Source organism: Zeus faber (genome assembly GCF_960531495.2).
Source record: "Zeus faber genome assembly, chromosome: 22".
In the NCBI taxonomy this organism is placed as follows: Eukaryota; Metazoa; Chordata; class Actinopteri; order Zeiformes; family Zeidae; genus Zeus; species Zeus faber.
Genome location: NC_137209.1, coordinates 8,120,745 through 8,139,206, shown reverse-complemented (window position 1 = coordinate 8,139,206; position 18,462 = coordinate 8,120,745). Strand labels below are relative to the sequence as shown.

Sequence of the window (18,462 nt, the reverse complement as noted above, 5' to 3'; positions counted from 1 at the left end):
AAAGTCATAAGCTGGTACTTGTCAACATGATTCAGAAACAAGGCGTTAACAAACTGCCTGACTGTATCATACAGTCGTCATGTTTCAACAAGTTACACAAAAAATAAAAGTACGAAGGATATTGAACGAAGATTGGGGGGGGGCGCTACGACACAAATTACAGTTTCCCGAGTTCCTGTGAACGCATCGTCACTTCCTGCTTTGGAGTGCACTAGAGCCAAGAGCAAACCAAAGAGCCCTGCCCGCGCCTTCTACCGTAACACCAGAGAACGAATCCGCTAGTTAATCGATCGTGGATGGTGTCGTTCTCTCGGACGGATTAAAAAAAAAAAAAAGTTTCTGAAATGATCTGGACACAAGTCACCTAAATTGACCTGAAAAAAGTTAGAATTGTTGAAAAGCAAGTTGTTTGCATTCGTGAACTTCATAATCCAATCCAATTTTCAAGACCTGTCAAAATCGTATTTAAGTCATTTTAAAGCCTAAAATTGAGATTATTCGATTTGAGACTTTTTAAGGACCCTATGTACTGTATGTGCTGACAGTTTGCACATTTGCACAATACAGTATGCTTGAAACTATCATGCTTTATTTTACTTAAAGAATCATCGCTCAGTCAATTCAGCAATAAGTCATTCTGTGCACTAAAAACACGAAACCGCCAACCGCATTGAAATACAAAATCCGGTGTGTTAAAAGGGGTAAAAGATTGAAATATGATCAATATTTTCTTGTTTTGTTATTTTTCTTTTTTCCTATTATTTATCATTTCCATCTGTAAGCCTCGGCTGTTAGCACCTGTACAGTTTAGCTGTTTCCCTGCAAACCTTCACATGTCATTTTCTTTCATAAACATTTCACTTAAAGCCGTTACAATATTACATCTATGATATCCTCAGACAGCTCTTTTACACACAGGTTTATTTATTCGGCCTGTGAATAGGATCAGGGCAGAAGCAAGCGTGGAGCTCGGTCTTTAGTCTTCGTTGAAAGCGCTCAGCGGAGGTACAGCATACACACCGTATCTTGTTAAAAACTGGTCCGACTCGTCTGTGCCGTTTTCGACAACCTTCCTGTGTTGCTGACACAGAATGGAGCTTTAGAGTGAAAACTCTGCCAATTTATATAGTTGTGTACAGGGGTTGCCAGATAATAGTCTGTTTAATACCTTCCTTAAAGCAGCACTATGTAACTTTTGGTATTTGGGAATTGACCGTTTCTGAGTGCAATTGCACTTTTACACCGTCGTCATAAAGCTTGGTCCGATTTGAACCTTATCGGCCACGTCTCCATAACAGTCTATGTTACAAACTCAAATATAATGTACACCTCGGTTACAGCGCCACTCCTCGGAGCCGCGGGCTGCAGCGAGCTCTCCGGGAGCCGCGGGGACAGAGGGTGCGGGGAGGCAGGAGCCCAGTGTAGGTACCAGATGTGCTCGGCCCGTACGATCGGCTCGCACGCTCGAGTCAGAGGGTGAAGCAAACACCGTGGCGCAATGAAAATGAGGGCCAGCATGGGCCGGCCAAGGGGCGGGTGCCGGGTGCAGCACTGGCCCGTCTCATCTGCGCCGCCGGGGAGGGGGAGCGGCTACGATTTGTATGAGCATTACTATCGGGCATTTTGACCGGCAAGTTTATGATTTATTGTTTTAATGTCTGTCTTTTTTATATATCAATTTTACCAGGCAAAAAACCCCGGAAATTACCGGAGCCAGACATCATGGAAGCGACGTGAAGCGCAACGCACTTTTCCCGCGGTTTCGTGGCCGAACACAGAAGTAACACAGTGCAAGAACAGGCGTTCGAGGGGGGTGGCTGGGAATTAAAAAGGTGCTATTCCCCATGTGACAAGTCAGAGTACCATCAAAATTATTCTGCAGCTGTTATTTTAAGGTAAAAAACATTACATAGACTACATGTAGACTACATTACATACACTGCATTACGTAGTGTTACTTGAATAATGGAGTCGAATGGTGTAAATACCGTTTAGAAAGAAATATCTATAGAAGAGTGGTTAGGACCTAACACACACAATATGCCCCCAACACACTCACACACACCTCTTTTGCTGCAAGTACAATGCAAACGGCCACACTTTAAAAGCTCCCTGAAGATCATTGCGACAGCTTCTGCTGAGCTCGGTGCTTTCTGCTAAACGTCTCCAACTCTGTTGGGTTTGATGTTGCATCAGCTGTTGCAAGCTGATCAGACGTACATATGCTGAGAAGAATCTGCAGCATGGCCATGTGGTGAGACTGGCTGGGAGCGGAACCACAAATCGGTGTCAGGAGCACTTTTTATAGGCACTGGGCTGGGCCACTTTTTTCGACCACATCGCTCAAATCCTTTCCCTGTTTTCACACATGCCCGCGAGCCCTACGTCAACCATTGTCCGTGTTTTCAAATCGTACTATACTATGTACGATGTCGGAGATATTTGAGGTATGCAAGTTATATACTGTGTAACCATTTTTATCATCTTAACTACACAAAAGTTGATATGATTTCGGGGGTTCTGATGAGAGGTAGTCAGACAACCAGGACAAGGTGGAGTTCTGACTCTATCTAGTACTGTAAGCTGGACTTGCTCCAGACCCTTTGTTTTAAGCATTGAGTGAATGAACCAGGACCGCAATAAACCTCCCTACAGCGCACTTCATCAAGTCAAATGTTTTAATTCTCTGCATGCCCTTGTCCGCAAACCTCAGCAAACGTATTCACACTTATCTAAAATACAAACCCTAACTCGGACTACTGTCCTTTACTGATACCGCTGTGAAATGTCAGTTGTCAAGTGACAATTTGCACCCATTGCTTCAAACAATGGAACAGAAATGGCCAAGCAGAGCAATACACTTAATTACTTTCAGAGTTGTCTCTCAGAGGTTATTCAGCAGCAGAGTATTTTAATAACTGAAATACCTCTATTGGATTCTGCAGTTATTACTTCACTGCACAATAAAGCACTGGGTTTACCTTTACTGGTCAGCTGCTCTCCATGAAAGCACATTATTGCCGCTTATTTACAACGCTGCTATTCATATTCAGCAATAGGCCCTCGATAAGCAAGGAGAGCACGCCTTTCAGTCCAAAGTTCATTTTTCTACGATCCTTCCTGCCAGCAGATTAGCAAGGCAGGCTCAGCATACAGCCCGACACAAGTATGATCAGCGATATTTAATCAGGGAAGTCTTACCATCTTTCCAGGATATCCAGGGAAAGGAAATAAGTTAAGTTGCACACGTAGCTTTCCATGTATACATGTTTAGAAGTATTACATAGAGTCTGATGTTATGAGTGTTTATAGCCATCATAGTGAACTGTTTTTCATGGACCGTACTCTTAAGATAAAATGTCAAACTGGTAACTTTCTCTTTTACACCCCCAGGAGAGGATGACACACGGCTGTTGACATTTCCCCACAAGCCTGGCCTTTGATTTGTACCCCGTCTACCATGTCTCTTCCTCAAGCATCTATAGGGCCCACGTCCGCCTTGCCCCCCAAGCCGGAGGCAAAGACCAAGCCTCTCATTCCCCCGAAACCCCTGCCCGAAAGTGAATCCCCTTCCCGAGGGGAGGGGGGCAGCACGGACCACACTCCCACTGGGAAAGTCAAGAAGATTGTGGACAGTTTCAGCCAAATTCAGAGTACGCTGACTGCAACAGGGGAGCTACCTTGCAAGCCACCCACGAGCAGCGCTTCAGAACCTAGTAAGGTGATCAAAACGGCTCCCGCCACAAAGCCAAGGCAAAGCCATGGAAGTCTGGCCAAGAAGGAGGCAGATCAGGCGCCTCCGCTGCCTCAGAAGAGGCGGCTTCTCCTGCAGAAGGCCGATCAAACCAAGGGTGAGACGTCTGCGGGCGAGGAGGGAAATTATGTCAACATTGAAGCAGGACGATCAGGTACAGCAGCTTTCATTTAATCAATTTGTGTGTGAGCAACTGAAAGCGAGTCCATGAAGTCATTTTATATTTCCATGCTAAGACAATGCGGCGAATGATGAGCATACAGTACATCATTAGGGCAATTTTTTTATTTTTTTATTGTTTTACAAGTGTAGCTACGCTGTTTCAGCAAAAACAAAATGATTAGCATACATAATTAGGGCAATTGTTTTATTTTTTTATTGTTTTACAAGTGTAGCTACGCTGTTTCAGCAAAAAGAAAATGATGAACCGCGAGTTGGTAACAAGTTGTTATTAGACGGTCCCGTCTAATAAGCATGGATAGGTTTTCATAGGACCAGTAATGTAAAGCAGTCGTGCAACATGCTTTGTATTATGTGGCCATTGAGATACTCACTGGGTTTGCTGAAGACTTGAAGTCAGTAAGGAGAGGTGTGGTTATACTTTCAGGCCCAACTCAAAAACCACGAACAGGTTCTGCTTGTGATTAGTGTTGAGCACGTTCGTTTGTAAATCCAGACACGTCCAGACACACAAAAATCACACATAAATCCAGACACTTGATGGTGATCAAAAAGGCAACAGGGATAAGGTATAAAAAGATTTTGTCAAAATACTTGATATCAAAAGTTTCTAAAGCTTCTAAATGCAGCTCTACGTGGGCGATCCCATCGCAAAACAAATCAAATCTTTTTAGTATCAGTTTCACTCTCTGTTATTACTCTCTGTTTCACTCATGACCTGCTATAATTTTCTTTATTTCTTTTTCCCTTCTTTTTTTAAAATCATTTACTCAACGGACTGAGTGACCTGTTGACCGCCCCTCTCTTTATCGATCTTTCTTTTCTCTCTGTCCCTTAAAAGACGTTGCCCAAGTGCAAATATTAGCAGTGTAAGACAGGGTGGTGAACGCTGACAGAAACCACCTGAAGTTATTTGTGCGGTGCATTTCCAATCATCTGCATTCCAAAGGAAATTCTTTCCACATAGACTTTGTTGAGAATAGTCTTAGGTTAATCTTTGATTAAAAAAAAAAATAGCGAGGTTGTCTCCTTGGTGTGTGAAATGTTAGACACAGGACAGTGTAATTGAATGGACTTGGCTTCCTTACATTGGCTTCCCAACAAATTAAGTAGGTCGCTTACATCTTCTGACCAAGGTTTTTTGATCCAAACCAAAGACGGCCGAGGCTTTGAAACTGTAGTTCCAAAACTCTGGCACTCCCTCCCTCCGGAATTCAGATTGCTGGACTCTGTCTAAATCTTTAGGCACGTTCCTTAAGCATGTTCAGACTGACGTTTGTCTTATTTCTGTCTTTGCATTGTGGTTGTATCTGTTTCAATGACTTATTTATGTTTGTTTAGATAGCTAGATAGCTCCAATATCAATAAACTTCATTTCGATGTGCATTTGCTTGATGAACTGCCACTGATACTGATCAATTATTTGTCTGTCCTCCTTACTCCACACCACCCGCCTACAAACAGCCCCCGATGGAAAGGAGGTGGAGCTTAAGCTGAACGTGGGAGGGGAAGTGGACGGGGAACGCGGCCCGGCCACGCCCCTCACCCTCTGCTGCAGCCCGGGCTGCAGCTGCGCGTGCCACTTCCAGCGGCCAGGCATGAAACTTATGTGGATGCCCCTGGTAGGGTGGCAGGGTGAGGGTGAGGGGAAGAAGGAAGAGGTGGACGGCGGAGAGAACGACGAGGCGGAGTGGGAGGGAGACAGGGGTGAGTCGGAAGTGGTAGTTCAGGAGGGGGAGACGGGTGAGGAGCGGGAAGAGGAGGAGGAGGAGGCGGCAGCGGTGGAGGAGGAGAGAGGAGGGGAAGGGGAGAGCGAGGCGGGCGAGGAGGAGGAGGACGGCAGCGCGCGTACCCTGGTGGAGGAGTTGGAGGACTGCGCTGCCAGGATGGTGAAGTTCCACCACACGCTGGACGTGGTGCTGTCAGAAAACCACCGCAGGAGGTCGGACCCAGGGCTGCACACCATATTCAGCTTGCTGCACGGCAAAACGCCTCAGTCTCCCCCCGTCCCCCCGAAACACACCCACTCCTCGCTCGCCCATGTCAACTCCTCACAGGACGAGGAGGAAAACATCTATGAAAAAACGCTAATGATCGAGCCACCGCTCCAAAAGAACACGCTCCTCGCCTCCGCCTGCTGTCGGGAGCTGGAAATCCCCTCCATCAGGGTGCAGAAGCCCATGCGCCGCTCCAAACTGTCCCCCAGCATCTCAGAACCCACGTCGGAGTTCCAGCCCGACGACGTGGAGTCGGCTGGCGATGCCGACAACACGCCGCCCGCCCTCCTGCCTCGCATACCGCTGGACGAGGGGAAGAGCGGCCGCAGCAGCACCCTCACGCCTTCGCACCGCGGGGGCATCGCCCTCCCACAGCCCACGCCCGAGGAGTGGCGCGCCCTGCGGTCGCTGTCGTCCAACGGCCTCGCCGGCGGCCCACCGACGCCCAAACGAGCCCCTCCCTCACCTCCCGTCAGCAGAGCACCTCCCCCACCCCCGAAAGTGGACCCTAGGAGGCTCAGCAGCAGCTCCCTGAAATCCCTCGTGCAGCGCAAAGGTTTGAACCGCCACTGTTGTCGTTGAAATCGTTTTATTTTATATGTTCAACAACTGCAACCTCTCAGAGAACATAGATTTATATAACCATTATGACCGGACGAAAAATCTTTCTAATAATATTAATCATGATATGACTAGATATCGTCTGAGATTTTGGTCATGGTAACACAAGTCAAATTAAAGGCTGCACCACAGTATTGTAATGCAATTTTCCTGAACTTAATAGACTCTTCTTCTTCTAGCTGCTTGGCCACAATATCCACATCAACATTTTTTTGATTCTCCATCGTATTATCCATAGCCATGCCCAAAATATCGGTACATTATCAATTTTGAGGTATTTGTCCAAAAGATATTGTGATATTTGATTCTGTCAATATCTCCAGTCCTAATACTGTATGTATTATATTCAGGAGAATGCCTTTTTTTCTGAAAAGGCATTCTCAAAATTGGTCCTGATCATTCTCTGCGCAATCTTTCTCCCCTCTAGAAAAAGAGGAAAATACGGGATCTGAAGGAGAGAAAGAAGAGACGGAGGGGGAGAAGTGAGTGGTCATAGGGCCCTGACCCTCTAGTCTTACATCAGTCGTTTTGTCAGATGAAAAAAACCAAAAAACACCTTGTATTCTTCCCATTGCCGTCTTCTCAGCACTACGACTGAATTTTAATAGGCTTGTCCCACATCTCCTTGTCTACCAGTGCTCTATCTGTCCTTTATTCCTTTGCCCAATTAATGTGCCGTTCTGTCTCGTCTCTGTCTCAGAAGGCCAGTCGCTCCGCCCAGGAAGGGCTCTACACTGAACTGGGAGTCTAGGCTGCAGGATGGTAAGGCTCTGACAACACAAATCAAAAAAAAACAAAACATATTGTTGAACTGGATCCATGTATCATGGTTTGTAATACAAGACCAACTGAATACAAAGCCAAGCATCGTTATGTCACTCTCACCGCAGGCCATTTACAGGGAGGTCACCTGTTTTGTTATAGAAATGATCTCGTGATCTCAGAGGGGTGTTCAGATTTCCAACGACGGCTGGTGCTTTTTCTGAGTTGTATGGTTCAGCGGCCGACAGTTTAGTTCCCTTAACCGGCATTTATTTTAGGTCATTTTTATGTCCGATGACTCAGGGCAGTTTCCAGCTAACAACACGAGGCACACTGCTTTTTTTTAATGTAGAGTCCTTCACATTTAAAGGTCTACCAGGAAGATCCAAATTCAAAAACCAAGGTCCAGATCCAATACATTATGTAGTAAGATGTACCCAAGAATTTCATACAACACAATGGGGCGGTTTGGCGGACACAGATTAGGCCTCATTTTTAGACTAAATCTCACTTTTAATCCGGACAAACTGAAATGGCCTTTCTCAGTCGTGGTTTAAAATAGTCTCGGACTTGCCCGAGCCTTTAGATTTAAAATATCTGATTTCCAGAAGGAAGATCAGAGCTAATCTACAGTAGGTCTGAGTGACGGGTTAAATTAAACCTGGCCAGAGGCAGGTTTATCTTTGAATTTACGGATGTAGGCCTCCAGGTCGACCTTGACAGTAGAGAAAATGGATTATCTGGACTAAGCTGACGAGTCCATTATCTTAGTCTCGGACTCCATAGTCTAGAACTACCGTAATTAATTTTAAACGCCTCAGAAAGGCATTTTTTAATTCTGGATTCATTAAAGTAGCATTAGCTAAGCTAATGAGATTAAACATTCAAGACAAGCAAGAACCTGAAAGCATGATCGACCAATTTTCATTATATTTCAATGATTTCAATACATTTCAATAATAATACTACTACTCTCTGTGATATAACCTATATAATACTGTCCATCACCACTGTTATAATCTCTGCCTGTAGTTGTTGTTATGTCAGACACTGTGGTGATTATACAGTTATGAACCTTATCATGAAAGGACAAATTAAATCTTGACTATTTACCTTTTTAAAGCAGCAGGTTGACCTCTCGACCTCCGTGTGACCTCTTTCCCTCAGAGCCTCTGTACCAGACGTACCGCGCCACCGTCATCACCAAGGAGATCCGACGGCAGACGGTGTGCCGCAACATCAGCAAGGCCAGCGTGGACTTCAACACGGACTGGAGGGCGCGCTACGCGGGGACGGGCCCCGGAGCCGGAGCGGGGACGGGGAACGGGCTGCCCCGGAGCGCCCCGGTGCCGGCCCAGAGCACGCTGTGGCAGGACCTGCCCGCCGTGAGGGACAGCGGGGTTCTGGAACAGCTCAGCCCGGAGGAGTGCAAGTACCAGGAGGTGACGAGGGGGAGGGGAAGGGGGTGGAAATAAGGGAAGAAGAGAAAAGATCCGGGGAGATGGAGGATAGAGATCCTCGGACTGTCTATCTGTCTGTCTATCTATCTATCTATCTGTCTATGTCTATCCATCTGCACAGAAATTGTATAACATATTCATCATAAAAAGTTATAACCCCATACACATACATACACACAATACATATTAACCACCATATTATGTGGGAGGTTTTTACAAAATGCAGAAAACCTTATACCATATTGCGTTCAGGGTCTGGGAGTTATCACATAACAGAAAATACATTTGTTATAACAAAATGTAGTTATTACATAGTGCCTTGTTACATGCTCTTTACTCTGCACATTGTTTGGAGTTATGTTTGAGCAAACCGTCATCCTACGTTGTTCATCCCTTTCTCCTCCTCCTCCTCCTCCTCCTCCACGCAGAGCATGTTCGAGGTGCTGACGTCCGAGGCATCCTACCTCCGCTCGCTGCGTGTCCTGACCGAGCACTTCCTGGACAGCCGGGAGCTGGAGGAGACCATGATCATCATGGACAGGAAGACCCTCTTCTCCAACATCCTGAGGGTCCGCGAGGTCAGCGAGAGGTGAGGCGCGGGGCCGGCGGGAGACGGGTGACGCAGGGGGTCGACGGAAGAGCAGACGGAAAATGCTCCAGTTGTGTGGGGATCGTTTACAAGGAGCCCGGAGCAGGTGACCGGGTCCACGGTAGAGAGCAATGTTAGAGTTGGGTGGATTCAATATTTATGATATTTATGAGAATTTTTCATATTTATTTTTCATCTTTATTTTAATTTTAAAAGGGGACAATTATTTTACAGTGTAAAATAGCTGAGTTTCCAGAAACAATCAGACATAGAAGGCACTCTTTATGTTGGATTCATTCTGACTGGAAGCCAATATGATGAAAATTAGGAGGTTGGACAGAGAAAGAACAAAGTGAAAAATGAGGTGAGCAGGAGGAGAAACAAAGCCAGTTACTGCAGAGTTTACTGTTTGATGGCTGGTTAGAAGAGTCGTCAGTCTTTGTCAGCCTTTGGGAAATTGATATGTATGTATTGACCTAATTTCACTAAGAGGTCGAAACCCTAATTTACCGGCTTCCATTCCACTGAGGGCCGTTCGATGTCGACCTGTCTAACCTTTGACCTCTGAACACCCCCAGGTTTTTGAAGGACTTGGAGGATCGCATGGACGAGGACCTGGTGCTCACTGACATCTGCGACATCATCCACTACCACGCGCAGCACAACTTCCCGGCGTACGTCGACTACGTCCGCAACCAGATCTACCAGGAGAAGACCTACACCACCCTCATGTAAGCGGCATGACTGTGGCACCTTGTTGCTGTCCAGATACATACTTCATCAGCTGCCAGAACGATACGAACATTAACGGACTGGTGCATTTTCATCCCCCCGCGCGTTCACAGGAATAAAAACGCTCAGTTCGCTCAGATCATCACTCGTCTGCAGGAGTCGCCTCAGTGCCAGCGGCTGCCCTTCATGTCCTTCCTGCTGCTGCCCTTCCAGCGAATCACGCGCATCAAGATGCTCATCGAGGTGAGCGGCGTCGTGGGAAGGACGCTCCGTTGCCCATGCCATCACTATTCCCAGCCTGGGTGTACAGCAGATGTTTTTATCTGCCGAGTCAAATATTGTTTCACAACTGAGATCAACCTGGAGGCCCACATCCACGAATCCAAAAACCACACCTGCATCTGGCCAGGTTTAATTTAAGCCTTCGTGAGACCTAGATTTCTTTCTGGAAATCAGAGTCGACACGTGCGAAAAAACCTCGTTCTCACTAACATGAAAATAGAAGCAAATCAGACAAAAAAAGTCTTGCGACTTTAAATTGGGTTATCACCATTTGAATCCAGTTTGATTCAGTGGCTCTTCGAGGAAACCCTGGTCTAGATTAAAAAAAAAAAAAATACAAAGAAAATCCCCTTTTTTTTTATTGTGTCTTTCAGTTTTGATTTTGGAGATCAGTCAAGGGAATGCTTTTTGTTTAGTGGTGGTGATGTTTTCCCAAGGAGGACTGCCCAAAAAAAAAAGGAACTCCTGATAATTTCATGGTTTTCTAATGAGAGTAAAGGCCCAAATCAGAAAAAAAAAAAAAAAAAGCTCAAATGAAGGCCGCCCAAAAAAAACTAAAAAGAAAAAAAACCACGTTTGTCTTCGGTCTTTGTAGAACATCCTCATTCCAGCCGAGTCTGTCGCCGAGACACCATTCGCCATCTCTCAACCTTTGAGCAAACACCTTTAGTGCTTCCCCTCGTGACCTTCCTGACCCCCAAATGTGTGCACCTTCTCAGAACATCCTGAAAAGGACGAAAGAGAAGACCAGGGAGGAGCAGACCGCCTCCAAGGCCCTGGATTCTGTTTCCAAGGTAACCAACCGTCAGTCCCGGCCCCCCGATTTCAGGTTTTCCGTTTTCCTTTCCCATTGTTTTGAAGAGCGGCGTGTCCGCTGAGTCACCGCGTGTCACCGGAGACGGGAGGTAACAGCGCCAGGCATTTTTGTTTCGAGCGTTATTTAAGCAGGGAGGGGTCCCTGAGGTATTTGCCAATAGAATGAACCTGACACTCGTGTTTTTGTGACATTTATGTTTTTGCCCTGAGTGACACTGTTTTGTGCCCCCCACACACACACACAGCTCATCCAGGAGTGCAACACAGAAGTGGGAAAGATGAAGCAGGTGGAGGAGCTGGTGCATCTCTCCAAAACACTAGAGTTTGACAAGCTCAAGGTGATCTCTCTCTCTCTCTCTCATTGGTGCATTTAAGTGTTTTTGGCTCGATGTAAACTGAATAAATATTTCCACAGTAAATACGATGGATTGAGTGGAGTAAATATGATGGATTTCCCTTTACTCTCACTCAATTCAAAAAAATCTCTTAGGGCCAAATTTCCATAGACAATATTTTGTTTTGATTATTCAATTAATCTCTGGGGCAAATTTACACCATAAGTGTATCTGAATGAATCCAAACAAAAATAGTTCCATGTGTTTTTGTTCCATAATGTGAAAACAGGCATTCAAATTTTAGCCAAGCTGTAAATGATTTTTTTCACAATTCATCACTAAACGAAATAATAATATAATATATTATTAATATAAGTCTGGCCATTTAATTTGTGTCAATCGATTAATCAATCGGCCAATTAGTCGTTTCACCGCTCACCACTCATCTCCCGTACCAGGCCATTCCCATCATCTCCCAGACGCGCTACCTGGAGAAGAAGGGCGAGCTCCAGGAGATGTCCAAAGGAGGAACCCTGTTCAACATGAGGGCCAAGTTCACTCCCATCCACCTCTTCCTCTTCAACGACCTGCTAATCATTGCTGCCAAGAAGGGGTCAGTTTCTCCCCTACTCTATTGTGCATGTATTGATCTATCTCTCCTACACTATATCTGTTGTGCATGTATTATATCTATCTTTCCTACTCTGTCTCTCCTACGCTATCTATCTGTCGTGGATGGGATGGCTTGAGTAGTCCCAGCTGATGCTCGTCGGTTGGGCTAACAAGCGCCAGGTTTAAAAATCCCGTCCACACACTCGGTCAGGATGGGAGCCCCTCTCATGACATGTTCCATCTGCGCCTGGCTAATTCCACCTCGCCTCAGCTCTACAGTAAACTGGTGGTACCAAACCCCGTCGCCTCTGTCTCGGTGCCGGAGGTCCTTTTACGCGCCACTTGGGTGGCGAATGTGCCACAGTGACACAGACGACGGGGGGGGGGGGGGGTTTGATACCGCCAGAGGGTAAGGCTATGTGGAATTAGCCAGGAGCAGATGGAGCGTGTCATGACAGGGCTCCCATCCTGAGTGAGTGTGTGGACGGGCTTTTTAAACCTGATGCTCGTTAGCCCAACCAATGAACATTAGGTGTGGCTGCTCAAGCCTATCTATCTATCTATCTATCTATCTATCTATCTATCTATCTATCTATCTATCTATCTATCTATCTATCTATCTATCTATCTATCTATCTATCTATCTATCTATCTATCTATCTATCTATCTATCTATCTATCTATCATGTATTTATCTCTTTCCTACTCCATCATCCATCTGTCTGTCTCTCCTACTCTATCCGTCCACAGCACATCAACCTATCTATCCCTCTATCTACAGTGTATTTATCTATCTATATCGATCCCTCAATCTATCTACAGTGCATGTATCTCTCTAACATTTTAACTCGTATGTCGCCACCGACGATATAGAGACTGAGTGTGGCCACATGGCCAATCACAGTTCTATAAAAATGAGCCACTTCCCAAATATCCACCTGAGCTTCCTCAAATGACACTGAGCGTAGAGCACTGGGAAAGTCACACAATAGTGGTGCTCAATTACAGAAAACGCTTGCAGAACAATACATTTTACGTTTTGTTGACACCGATATTTTTTTTTCCATTGGGAAAGCCAACCCAAATATCTGACAAACATTGTATCAACAAAGGACATTCCAGACATTTGCTGTCATAGGTAATTTGTTCTAATATAATTTGGGCCACAGGTTCTTCTTTCATGTTCAACGTGGTTAATTTAAATTATATTTTACAAAAAAACATTTTATACCCCTGAATTGGAGAGGACTTTTCAAACAAAAGACAGTTGTTTTTCTAAAGAATTAATTTTCTGTACACACAGGGGTGTGACTTACTGTATTTGGAAAGAACTGATGATATCAGAAATATATTGTTATTCAAGATATAATATGTGGGACTGGAAATTGCACTTCCACATTCTATAAATTAGGAAACCCAAAGTTGAGACAGTTCACTCTATGGACTGGAATCAACAATCAACTAAGTTTATTTATTTATTTAATTTTAAAAATCGAGATTGAGTCGTAGATAGAAGTTGATTGTATTTCAAGCTGACACGCATGTTGTCCCAGGTTGAAGAGGCATGTTTAATATTTTTTTTTTGGGGGGGGTGTGGGACAGTGCGGAGCGCTTTGTGGTGGTGGACCACGCCCACCGCTCTCTAGTGCAGGCAGAGCCAGTGGAGGACGCCGTGAGTGGGCCCAGTCCCTACGAACACTGCTTCAACCTCACCCTGCTGGAAAACCACCAGGCACGCATGGTGGAGAGGCTGCTCAAGGCTTCCTCGCAGTGAGTGGGCGCGTGTGTGTGTGCGTGCGTGTGTGTGTGTGTGAGATTCCACCATTGTTTCGTCCAAATTTAAGGGGAATTTTAAGCCAGTGAGAGAAATGTTGCAACGACTAGACATTGCACAACATTGGTGCACTTCATCATTTATCTTATCTACGAATCTTTTACCCAGTGTCTATGAATGTCCCTTCTTCATAAGTTGTGTGTGGCATAAAATGCACAAAAAAATTAAGCTGTATTGTTAATGGTCACCAAAAATTTCAGGTCAGACATGCACAGGTGGATGGCAGCATTCCCCAACCCCAGCAACCCTGATGGCAACGTAGAGGAAGTGATTTATGAGGACTGGGGTGAGGACACACTGATTCACCAACACCAACCAAATGAGGACATTCACATTACATGTCTACATTTAACTTGTCTTTTCTTTGTGTGTGTGTGTGTGTGTGTGTGTGTGTGTGTGTGTGTGTGTGTGTGTGTGTGTGTGTGTGTGTGTGTGTGTGTGTGTGTGTGTGTGTGTGTGTGTGTGTGTGTGTGTGTGTGTGTGTGTGTGTGTGTGTGTGTGTTAGACTGCCCCCAGGTGCAGTGTGTGGAGCAGTACATCGCCCAGCAGGCAGATGAACTCACCCTGGAGCCCACTGAGATCATCAATGTCATACGCAAAACCAACGAAGGTAAGAACCTCGTTGAAGTAGTACTCAGTCATTGGTGTGTGTGTGTGTGTGTGTGTGTGTGAGAATGTGGTAAGTTATGGGTTAGTTCCACAGAGGCAGGCCAGTTACTTCAAGCTAGTTTAACATGAAGCTCAGAAAACTTAAGGCGGCAAAGAAGCAAAAACGGAAACTTACAAATAACTAAAATTGTACAAATGCCCAGCAGACTAAAAGGCTTTGACGGTGACAGGTTTAGAATGTGACCCAGGTTGTTTTCTGGCTGTATTTAACACCCACCTCCCATCCCTTCTGGTATACTCCACTCCTTATAACTGCCTGCCTTGTTCCCCTAACCCTCGACTGCAGCGGTTTATTGATTTTCTTTGGGGACAATAATTTTGCATGACCGACACGGAAACCTCCAAACTCCGACCCTCCGAACCCCTTCTCTCCCTCCCTGTGTCCCTGCTTGAATGTCCTCTACTCCCCCCGCCTCCCCTCCCCTCCCCCTTCTCCTGCCCTCAGGCTGGTACGAGGGGAGCCGCCTCTCCGACGGACAGAAGGGCTGGTTCCCTGCGGGCAACGTGGTGGAGATCACCAACGAGCACGTGCGGCGTCGGAACCTCCGGGAGCGCTACCGGGTCATGCAGGCCGCGAGCATCGTGGCTAACAGCAAGGTGCGGTGAGAAAGCACCGCGGACACACTGCTGCGAAGAATGTTCACAAGATGGAAAAAGGGCCGTTTCTACAGAACTCGCAAACCGATAAGCCGTGGGAAAAACACACGTTTTATCGATGAATGATGGTGCAAATTTGCCATTTGCTAAAAGGCCACCGAAGAAGTCCATATGTTCAGATCTTCCAGGAACCAGGAAATGAAAACGCAATAAGTGGACGAGGTTGGTGACACGTAAAGAAGGCAAAAAACAAAACCGACCTGGAATTCAACCCACAGCTCTGCACCTCCATCCTCCTGACAATGCATGTGCACGCAGGCACGCACGCAACCCTCGCCCGGCTCGTCCCAAACAATCAGGAGACTCATTTTCCGTCAACTTGTGCTGAAAGAAAACAGTGTGCATGCATGTCGGTGCATATATGCGTTCATTAAAAAAAAAAAGATGCCAACGTAGATCGGTATGACTGCTTCAGAAGGTACAACCCTCCCTCCCAGGACCGCTCCCCTCAAGCACTGCCGCGGTAACTCTGAATGCCGCTCATTCTTCTCATTGTTCCGTCACGTACGGATCAAAGTTGCCGCCAGGATGGTGGCTGTTTTTATTCTGCAGTATGTATTAAGACTCGAGAATAGCTTCGTAGGCCGAGCGTGTCATTATAGCATACCAGGAAACCTCTCATGTGTCAAAAGGGCATTAGAGAACACACAATAGTGGAAAAAAATAAAAATAAAAATTTGCAGACACCAGACATTATTCGGAAAAAAAAAAATTAATAAAGTCTTATCGGCTACGTTTAAGCAAATGTTTGAAAAGGGAAAGTGCCTTTAGTCCGTTGTCTGGTTATTTATTTTTTAAGTCACATAAATCAGAAAGTAAAGTCGATTTTGGATTTTAGCAAACTGAATCCTACTGCGGTGGAAAAACTCAAGGCAAAAGATACATCGAAATGATGTCGGGTCAGGGGTCAGTAAAATGTGTTTTGAATATTGTTGAAGTTCTTGTTGTACTGAACCCCTTCCCCTTCTCTGGTCCTAATGGCGCCCCCTGTTGTTGCTTTTTGATGTGAAGACTGGCAATCTGAACGCACACCATACCATCTATGCTGTAAATATTTCATTCATTAAGGGGGGGGGGATCTATCCTTCCAAATTGTAGTAATGCTCTTAATAAAAACAACTGTCTTTTTCACTGGAAGGTGTTTCTATGCAAAACAGTGTCGAGAAATAACTTGATCCAATATTTTTTTGTTACCGATTACAAAAATAAAAATCCACTTTTTTTATTTTTCACTTATACTTAGTTACTTATAAAAACAAAGACGTTGAATACTTAGAATATACATTTTAATTCAAATATCTATTTCAATTTTAACATCCTTAGAGCAAACGCTGAAAGCAAAAACAAAGAAAATGGGCGCGCGCGCACACACACAGAACACAAAAACAAACAGCTTCTTAAAAGAACCAGGCGACGAGAAAGGCACCGTAGGAGCTTTACTCCCTAGTTCCAACGTCCCCGAGGCTGAGCAACGCTCGAACCGCCGTACCCTCCGACTCCGTCAGGGTCCCTTCCCTAACTCCCGGTGAGACTCTCAGCCCTCCGTCACCCTCAGGGTTGAAATATAGAGAGGACGGTTGTGATGGTGGTGGTGGTGGTGAAGATGCGGTGAGATGCCAAGGTCTAACGTCCACTGAGAGCGGCTCATTCTCGGTCCCGTTCGCGTGGGTGGAATCACAGCGCGGGCCGTGGCCACCACCCTCCAACGCTGCCTGGCCGTCGCTCGGTTTAGCGGGAACACTCAATGCAACAAGGGCCCCCTGACAGGGTCCTGGCACTGGCTCTTGGTAGTGGAGTTTCAGGAGGTTGGTAATGGTCTGATCCTCCTCTCCTGTGAGCTGGACGACGGCCTGCCGGGGCTGAACGGGCGCCGCGCTCCAGCCGGGGCTTCCTAGGTTCCTGGTGGGATGCGATCCCGACCTGAATGGATCCCCATCGGGTGCGGGTGGTGCGGGGCGAGCCGACATAACTGGTGCCGGAGTGTTGAGGTGAAAGCACCCCAAAACCTGAAGAGGGATGATGGCGGGAGGAGGTCTAAAGTGGTGGAATGGATGGAATAACCCTCGTCTAGTGACGACAGAAAGAGCTTCTCCTTATGATCGTCAGTGCCTCCCCCTTATTTGTTGCTTTCTCTGGGTTGTTCCTAATTCCTACTCTAATGTGTCATGTTATCATAAACAGATTAAAGTACGACCCCCGCCCCCCCTAGAATGGGTGCATAACATAAATGGGGGGGGGTTCGAGTTCATGGCCCATTATGAGTGATAAAAAAATGTATAAAACAGCAACAAAAAAATAAATGACAGTGCCTTCCACTTAATTTCCTGCCTCCCTCCCAACAAGATGGAGTCTTAACTCAGTCTGAAAGGATGAAGACCATCTCAATCCAAAATCGTTTGGATGACCTGGATTGCACCGCAAGGCATGACATGCTCGATATTCTGACTAAATAGTAAGCTATTGCAACAAAACTATTTCTTTGAAATTAAAGCAAAACTATGTAGCTTTTTTAGATTTAAATAACAGCTTCAAAATCAAATGTGACTTTAGGGTCACAATTTGAAAATTTGACATTTTTCCATTGTTCACGTAATATGAAAGTGTAGAAGCAGAGCTTCAAAACAAGATATCACTTGTGGGAATCAAGCAGAATATTTTGGAAGCAATGCCTTTTTAAGGGTTAAGGCTTTGGAAAAAGAAGTTCTGAGGAATCGGCCTTTAATGTTTCAGAAGCATTTCCAGACTTTTGCAGAACAAAACACACATTAAGAAACACAATTACAAGTTCAAGAGAATATTTGTCACATACATATACATACAGTCATACGTATATGCAGTGAAATGTCATGACACCCGGTGAGAAGGCACAATAAGCTCTATAAGCTCTAAAAATACTAAAATGTGCATAATCTACACAAATAAGTGCTTTAAATGGTTACACTTGGATAGTTATGTGTTTTTCTGAAATAATATTTGAACAATTCATTGATTTGAAAAATATTGGAAAATGCAAATCTGTAACTTCTAAACTATGACCGTTTCCTGCATTTATTGTTTTATAACAATGATAGTTTTAAGAAAGTGAGATTTTTCTGATCACGTGCATGAAAAGCCATCACCAGGGGACGGCAATTCCCAGAATACAATGGGCGTGGTCCTCCC

At 45.4% G+C, this 18,462-nt stretch overlaps 1 protein-coding gene across 1 annotated transcript; it reads left to right on the top strand.

Annotated features, from left to right (window-relative positions):
- Window positions 1-3,460: 3,460 nt before the first annotated feature.
- On the top strand, window positions 3,461-16,414 carry arhgef15b (Rho guanine nucleotide exchange factor 15b; the record flags this gene model as incomplete). Its single annotated transcript, XM_080023161.1, has 16 exons — window positions 3,461-3,908; window positions 5,399-5,624; window positions 5,820-6,487; window positions 6,980-7,034; window positions 7,253-7,314; window positions 8,482-8,756; window positions 9,203-9,363; window positions 9,942-10,094; window positions 10,209-10,338; window positions 11,097-11,171; window positions 11,439-11,531; window positions 11,987-12,141; window positions 13,743-13,910; window positions 14,175-14,260; window positions 14,480-14,584; window positions 15,089-16,414. 16 exons carry the CDS (start codon window positions 3,461-3,463, stop codon window positions 15,247-15,249), a joined length of 3,021 nt encoding a protein of 1,006 aa, XP_079879287.1. The 3' UTR covers window positions 15,250-16,414.
- Window positions 16,415-18,462: the final 2,048 nt, after the last annotated feature.